Below are 8,745 nucleotides of genomic sequence, written 5' to 3'. Positions count from 1 at the left end.
TAATGCAATTATTTGCATAACTCTAGTAATGCTAACGGCGGCTGTAAGATCAGAATAGATTTCTAAAGAAAACCACTAAAAACACAAAAGTACTTAGCCCCATTATTTCCCTGTAGAACGTGTTCATTTATGCCTAAATTTCAGTATTTACTATATCATCATTGCTGATTTTAAGTCACATTCAAAGGATAAGGCAAAACCACCTACGAATTGGCATATTTGTTTATTTCTCAGTTTGTGAAAATGTCCTTAATTTGTTGATGTAGCAAACGAATTCCAACTTTGATTGCTATGCAAAAAACAGAAGATAATCTGCTTTGCACTGAACTTTATACAGTTCAACTGCATACAGGCAACATGCTATATAAGAAAAAATTACTAACTGAACTACAGGTATTAAATACTGAAAAGAGTTAACAGTTTATTATAATTTATTTTATTTAACAATCTAGGAAGTTCGCAGCCATCAGCAGTTCTAGTGCAATTTCAGGTGCAATTGGGAATTCAGGAATCTCAGTGGAGCTGTTAGTGTAGCGAACCTTGTACGTAAAATACATGCATACTTTTGATAGCACATGTGAAGGTATCTCTCTAAAATTGACCTCATTGGTTTCGTTCTCAGCAAATTGACCTGTAAAACAAAAGAATTATGTATGTTACTGGCTGAACTGGGTTCCCCAAAGTCATATGTTGAAGTCTCAACCCCTAGTATCACAGAATGTGACTGTATTTAGAGATAAGATCTTTAAAATGGTAATTAAGTTAAAAGAGTTCATTAGGTGACAATCCATTATGATTGGTGTTCTTATAAGAAGAGATCAGGACAGAGATGGGCAGAAGGAAAATCGCGTGAAGACAGGGAGAAGATGGTCGTGTACAAGACAAGAAGAGAGCCTCAGAAGAGACCAACTGTGCCAACACCCTAATTTTCAACGTCTACACTCCAGAATTGTGACAAAATAATAGTTCTGTTGTTCAAGCCATCCAGTTGTGGTTTTGGCAGCCCTAGCAAACTAATCATCTTTAAAATAACCTTAATTAGCACCAAACAAATTATGGAATTCTAATTTTTTAGTATTAACAACATAAAAAAAGTGTTTTGTTTTTTTTTTTAAGTTTTAATTTTGAGACAGGTCTCACTCTGTTGCCCAGGCTGGAGTGCAGTGGCATGGTTGCGGCTCACTGCAACCTCTGCCTCCTGGGTTCAAGTGATCCTCCCATCTCAGCCTCCTTGAGTAGCTGGGACAACAGGTGAGCGCCACCACACCAAGCTTTTGTATTTTTTGTTGAGACAGGGTTTTGCTGGTCTTGAACTCCTGGACTCAAGTGAATCCAAAACTTTAGGAGCCTGCCTCAGCCTCCCAAAGTGCTAAGGTTAAAGGCTTGGGCCATTGCAACTGGCCAAAAACATTAAAAAAAAACCTTTATTAAGATAGTACTTGAGGGCCAGGTGCGGTGGCTCATGCCTGTAATTCCAGCACTTTGGGAGGCCAAAGTGGGCAGATCATTTGAGGTCAGAAGTTTGAGACCAGCCTGACCAACATGGTTAAAACACCGTCTCTACTAAAAACACAAAATTAGCCTGGGCAACAAGAACAAAACTCCATTTCAAAAAAAAAAGAAGATAATACTTCAAATTCTTCAAGACTGAATTTTAAAATTCTAATTCTCTCTTTGTGGGTTGAAAACTTAAGTAGCTTTTCCCAAGAATCTTGGTGGCATGATTACTGAAGGGTAAGCAGGATAAAAAAGTAAAATCATTTTTGAAAAAGGTCAGTCCAGGGAATCAAGTCTTTATGGATTATCAGGATCCCTGTGTTGTACTGAATTGCCATGTAAAAATCAAGTCAGGGTCCGGGTGTGGTGGCTCACACCTGTAATCCCAGCACTGGAAGCCAAGGCAGGTGAATCACGATGTCAGGATTTCAAGACCAGCCCGGCCAACAAGGTAAAACCCAGTCTGTACTAAAAACATAAAAATTTAGATGGGTGCAGTGGTGGGTGCCAGTAATCCTAGCTACACGGAAAGCTGAGGCAGGAGAATCACTCGAATCCGTGAGGCGGAAGTTGCAGTGAGCGGAGATTGTGCCACTGCACTCTAGCCTGGGCAACAGAGCAAAACTCCGTCTCAAAATAACAATAAATAATAAATAAAGTCAGGGCAAGTAACAGGTTTTCTGATTTGGCTTTTCTGAGAATGCGTGAATATATAAAATCACTTGGAATCCTGGAGGTGGAAGTAGCAGTGAGCTGAGATCATGCCACTGCACTCCAGCCTGGGTGAAAAAGCGAGACTCCACCTCAAAAACAAAACAAAAACAAACAAAAATCTATTTTAACTATTTAACTAAAATAATAAGAAAAATACTAAAAATAAATGGTCTGAGCATGGTGGCTCATGCCTGTAATCACAGCACTCTGGGAGACCCACTTGTAGTCTTAGCTACTGAGGAGCCTCAGGTAGGAGGATTGCTTGACCCAGGAGTTTGAGGCTGCAGTGAGCCATGATGGCACCACTGTACTCCAGCCTGGGCAACAGAGGGAGACCCCTGTCTCAAACAAATAAGCAAAAGAAACATTTCAAGAAAGGAATTCCATTGTTTCCCCCTTTAGTGTATTTTTTTTTTTTTTTTTTTTTTTTTTTGGAGATGGAGTTTTGCTCTTGCTGCCCAGGCTGGTGTGCAATGGCGTGATCTCAGCTTCCTGCAATCTCTGCCTCTTGGGTTCAAGCGATTCTCCTGTCTCAGCCTCCCGAGTAGCTGGGATTTCAGGCATGTGCCACCACGCCTGGCTAATTGTGTATTTTTAGTAGTGACTGGGTTTCTCCATGTTGGTCAGGCTGGTCTCAAACTCTTGACCTAAGGTGATCTGCCTGCCTCGGCCTCCCAAAGTGCTCGGATTACAGGCGTGGGCCACCGTGCCTGGCCTCCTCCTTTAGTTTTTTTAAAAAAATATGATCATGTTAATGAGATTGCATTAGGGATTTTTTTTTTTTTTTCTTCCCTTGTTGCCCAGGCTGGAGTGCAATGGCACAATCTCGGCTCACCCAAACCTCCCGGGATCAAGCAATTCTCCTACTTCAGCATCCTGAGTAGTTGGGATTACAGATATGTGCCACTACGCCTGGCCAATTTTTTGGGTATTTTTGACAGAGACAGAGTTTCTCAATGTTGGCCAGGTGATCTCAAACCCCCAACCTCAAATGATACACCTGCCTCGGCCTCCCAAAGTGCTGGGATTACAGGCATGAGCCACTGTGCCTGGCCGACATTTTCCTTTGTTTAACAGCATTTCATAAACAGTTTTTCAGTCATTCCTCAAAATTTCTGTAGCTACATAAAGGTTCTATCATTTAGCAGTCTAGTACTAGCACTGTGTACTGAATATAAAATGCATTTAACATCTACAAATATACTTTGAGAATACAGTATTTTAAAACTTTTATATAGTATTTTAAAAAGTTTTAAGTATTTTATTTTAAAATACTATATAAAAGTTTTAAAATACTGTATACTCAAAGTATATTTGTAGATGTTAAATGCTTTTTATGTCTCTGTTGTTTGGGGGTATAGTGGAGGAGAGAGAAAGGAGTACAGAAGAACTCAGCAAATAATTCACAATAATGAGGTAAATGTTTGGTTTGCCAATAACTAGAACTCCCTTTTTCTTGACTCCATGTCTGAAATATTGCCAATAGGCACTTATTAAAGCCTTTGATACTAGACAAACATTAGTGATTTTTTAAAAGGTGAGATTCATATAACACAAAATTAACCATATTTTTTTTTTGAGACGGAGTCTTGCTCTGTTATCAGGCTGGAGTGCAGTGGTAAAATCTCGGCTCACTGCAACCTCTGCCTCCTGGGTTCAAACGATTCTTCCACCTCAGCCCCCTAGAGTAGCTAGGACCACAGGCGCATGCCACCATGCCTAAATTTTTTGTATTTTTAGTAGAGATGGGGTTTTATTGTGTTGGCCAGGATGGTCTCGATCTCTTGACCTTGTGATCCGCCTGCCCTGTCCTACCAAAGTGCTGGGATTACAGGTGTGAGCCACCACGTCTGGCCAAAATTAACCATTTTAAAGTGTACAATTGAGTGGCGTTTAGCATATTTACAATGTTGTTCAACTATCCCTTCTATATAGTTCCCAAACATTTTCATCATTCCAAATTAAAACCCAGTAATCCATTAAGCAGTTATTCCTTATCTTTCTCACCCCCTAGCCTCTGGCAAACACCAATCTGCTTTCTGTCTCTATGGATTTACTTATTCTGGATATTTCACATAAATGGAATCATACAAATATGTCACATTTTGTGTCTGGGTTCTTTTACTTAGTATGCTGTGGAGGTGCATATGCGCTGTAGCATGTTATCAGTACTTCATTGCTTTCATGCAAACAGTAGTTTGGAGCTGAATGTTTTCCTGATCCTTCCAAGATAAAAATCTTGTGTTTAAATTAAAGAAGATCAAATTTATAAAAAGCAAAAGCTCTTTGTTTCTAGCCTGTTGTTATAAAATGAAATTAATTTTCAATTAAAATTCTGTTGGCATTTGTGATTTTTTTTCCCCCTAAAGTACTTCCTTGCATTGTCCTGTGGAAAAGCCCAAAAGCAATTAATCAGATTATCACAGCCATCGGGTGGGTAAGTGTGTGTATGCTGGGGGGTGCAATTCAACCAAGGAGCAGATTGCTATGGGGGGTGTGTGTGTGTCTGTGTGTGGAATGGGAGGTGCAATTCAACCAAGGAGCAATAAGTATCTTTAGCACCCAGATTGGGGCCCCTAATTACCATTTTATCTTAAAACACAACAGGGATTTTTTGAGAAACAGCTGTTTTCAGGACTGGGGAACAATGTACATGACATGCCTAAAATATCTTATTACAGAAAGTAGTACAGCTCTTCAAGACTAACAGAGTCACGTCAAAAGGACACAGGAGCTAACACAATGTGGCTCTTTCTGACATAAAAATGAAGCAAGTGGCTGAGTATCACTAAGAGTGACTGCAACAGACAGAAAAACATTAAGTATAAAGTCATGAGTTCATGATGACATGCAAACACTCAAAAACAAAACACTCTTTACTATTGGATGATGTTGAAGAACTAATCCATTACTCTGAAAAATTATATTTAAAAGGGAAAAAAAAATCAAGTCTTTATTGTCTTTCCCATAGAATGTATTTCAATGTAACCAAATAGTATCTTATAGGAAAATTCTAGCTAATGAATGCAAAAAAATTTTACAGAATTGGGAAATCACTGTTTTGTAATCTCAAAGTAAATCTCAACAACAATCACAACGAGTGCTAAATCAGAGTAGGGAATTTTTCATGAATGAATCAGCCTTACCACTCTGGAACCCACCGATCAAGCTTGACACTGCTCAAAGACGTGATACAATAGGAATACAAGAGTGCTACCTACAAAGGATCCTTTGCCTAGAAAAATGAACCAGCATCTTATCAAGTCTCTGGAATTTTAACTATGAGTTTACAGAATAAAACTCAAATATAATTCAATCTGAAATACGGACAGCACACACAAATGACCTTGCTTCTCTGTAAAGTTAATGGACTTAAAAAAAAAGAAAAGGTACAGGGGAACTACTGCAGATTTTGCAACTGAAATGACACAACATCAAGCACGTGCTTGAAATACTCCAAAAAAGTAGGGATAATGAAATGACTTAAGATTGGCAAAACAGGCTGGGCGCAGCAGCTCACGCCTGTAATCCCAGCACTTTGGGAGGCCGAGGCAGGTGGACTGCTTGAGGTCAGGAGTTCAAGAGCCGCCTAGGCAACATGGTGAAACCCCGTCTCTACTAAAAATACTAAAATTAGCTGGGTGTAGTGGCGGCATGCCTGTAATACCAGGTACTCAAGAGGCTGAGGGAAGAGAATTGCTTGAACCTGGGAGGCGGAGGTTGCAATGAGCCAAGACTGTGCCATGATACTCCAGCATGGGAGACAGAGCAAAAGATTGGCAAAATGTTAATAACTATTGAAGCTGGATGATGGAGACATGGAGGTGTATTACACAGTTGTCTTTACTTCTGAGTAGGTTTTAAAATCTCCATAGTAAAAACACAGAAAAAGAATTGTGGCCAGGCTCACACCTGTAATCCCAGCACTTTAGGAGGCCAAGTCGGGAGAACTGCTTGAGCCAGGAGTTCAAGGCCAATCTGGGCCAATGTCACTTAAAAAAAAAAAAAAAAAAAAAAAAAAAGGTGCATGCCCGTGGTTCCAGCTATTCAGGAAGCTGGGGTGGGAGGATTACTTGCGCCTAGGAGGGCTTGTGCCACTGCATTCCATTCCAGCCCGGGCAACAGAGCAAGACCCTGTCTCAAAAACAAACAAAAAAACTCAACAACAACAACAACACAACAACAAAAACCAGAAAGAAAAGAATTGCACAGGATCCCAAATAGCCAAAACAATCTTGAAACAGAAAAACAAAACTGGAGGCTTCATACTTTCTGATTTTGAAACTTACTACAAAGCTATAGTAATCAAAAGTGCGGTACTGACATAAAGACAGACATATAGATCAATGGAATAGAAATGAAAGCCCATAAATACACACATCTACAGTCAACTGATTTTCAACAAGGGTGCCATGGAGAAATGGTTTCTTCAACAAATGGTAGTGGGATAGCCACATGCAAAAGAATGAAGCTGATCTCTTACCTCACAGCATAAACAAAAATTAACTCAAGACCAAATACCTAAATTTCAGAGCCAAACCCACAAAACTCCTCTAAGAAAACACAGGGTTACATTCGACAACAGATTCTTAATATATGACACAAAAACCAAAAATAAATCACACTTCAAAATTAAAAATGTGCTTCAACTTTGGGAGGCTGAGGTGGGTGGATCACTTGAGGCTAGGAGTTTGACACCAGCCTAGTCAATATGGCAAAATCCTGTCTCTACTGAAAATACAAAAATTAGCCAGGTGTGGTGTCAAGTGCCTGTAATCCCAGCTACTCAAGAGGCTGAGACAGGAGAACTGCTTGAATCTGGGAGAGGGTGCAGTAAGCCAAGATCATGCCACTGCACTCTAGCCTGGGCGACAGAGCGAGATTCCGTCTCAAAAAAAAAAAAACAACATCAGATAGGCTGGGTGTGCAGGGGCTCAAGTCTATAATCCCAGTACTTTTTGAGGCCCAGGTGAGCTGATCGCTTGAGGCCAGGAATTCAAGACCAGCCTGGGAAACATAGCAACAACCGTCGATACCAAAAATACAAAACAATTAGCTGGGCGTGGTGGTGTGCACCTATAATTCCAGTTACGAAGGAGTCTAAGGCACGACAATCATTTAAACCTGGGAGGTGGAGGTTGTGGTAAGTGGAGATTGTACCACTATGCTCCAGCCTGGGTGACAGAGTGAAACTATCTCAAAACACAACCACCAACAACCAACCAACCGAAAACCCACTAGATAACCACTTCACACCCATTAAGACAGCAGTAAGAAAAAAAGACACTAACAAATATTGGTCAGGACATATACAAACTGGAAGAATAGGACACTATTGGCAGAAACGTAAAACAATTCAGCCACTGTGAAAACAATTTTGTGGCTCCTCCAAAAGTTAAACAGAATTGTCATTATGATCAAGCAACTGCACTTCTTTTTTTTTTTTTTTCCCATTTAGCAACTGCACTTCTAAGAAGACATCCAAAAGAACTGAAAGCTGGTATTCAAACAATATTTGTACACAAATGTTCACAGAACTACTCATCGTAGCCAAAATGTGTCAACAGCTCAAATATTTGTCAACTGATGAATAAACAAACTAAAATATTCACATCTGGATGAATGGAATATTATTCAGTCATAAAAAAGAATGAAGTACTGTACATACACCACATGAATGAACCTTGAATACATGACAAATAACAAAAGCTAGATACCAAAAGGCCATATACTGTTATGATTCAATTTATATAAAATTTCCAAAACAGGCAAATTAGAAAGCCAACTGGTGGCAGTCAGACACTGAGGGTAGAGAATGGGAAGGGACAGTGACAGCTGATGAGTGTGGGGTTTGATTTTGGAGTAATAAAAATGTTTTGGACCTAGACAGAGGAGATGGCTGCAAAATACTGTGAATATAGCAAATGCCACTAAATTGTACACTTTAAAACAGCTGCTTTTATATTATGTGAATTTTACTTCAAGGAAAAATGTTCAGAATAGATTTGGAACGTGGCAACTTTTATCAATAAACTTTTTATCTAGCTAGGAACACAAATCACCAGTTTGGTTAAAAGGCTGACTATGGAAACTAATGTAGGGAAATACTTTCTTACTACAAAATAATCAATTTGGTCTTGTTAAAACTTATAGGATACATGACGGAAAACAGAAAATGGCAGAAAACAATTTTTTCCCAATGCAACATTATCAGGCCAAAGGCCGGGTGTGGTGCCTGCCTGTAAGCCCTGCACTTTGGGAGACCAAGGCGGGCAGATCAACTAAGGTCAGGAGTTCAAGACCAGCCAGGCCACGGATCACCTGAGGTTGGGAGTCCGAGACCAGCCTGACCAACATGGAGAAACCTTGTCTCTACTAAAACTACAAAAAATTAGCTGGGTGTGGTGATGCATGCCTGTAATCCCAGCTACTCAAGAGGCTGAGGCAAGAGAATCGCTTGAACCCTGGAGGTGGAGGCTGCAGTAAGTGAGATCGTGCCATTGTACTCCAGCCTGAGCAACAAGAGTGAAACTA

At 40.0% G+C, this 8,745-nt stretch overlaps 1 protein-coding gene across 3 annotated transcripts in view; it reads right to left on the bottom strand.

Moving 5' to 3' along the window:
* Positions 1-207: 207 nt before the first annotated feature.
* The window catches only part of ELOC (elongin C), a 32,628-nt gene continuing 24,090 nt past the window's right edge, over positions 208-8,745 (bottom strand). For all 3 annotated transcript variants that reach the window (XM_017521915.2, XM_017521914.2, XM_037736099.1), the window contains one exon: positions 208-631. In XM_017521915.2, the coding sequence (XP_017377404.1) occupies positions 441-631 (191 nt within the window). In that variant the 3' untranslated portion in view covers positions 208-440. The remainder of the gene's footprint in view (positions 632-8,745) is intronic.

This window comes from Cebus imitator, unplaced genomic scaffold (genome assembly GCF_001604975.1).
Source record: "Cebus imitator isolate Cc_AM_T3 unplaced genomic scaffold, Cebus_imitator-1.0 Scaffold22, whole genome shotgun sequence".
NCBI classification, from domain to species: domain Eukaryota; kingdom Metazoa; phylum Chordata; class Mammalia; order Primates; family Cebidae; genus Cebus; species Cebus imitator.
The sequence above is the reverse complement of the archived record's forward strand: the minus strand, read 5'-3'. Positions and strand labels throughout refer to the sequence as shown.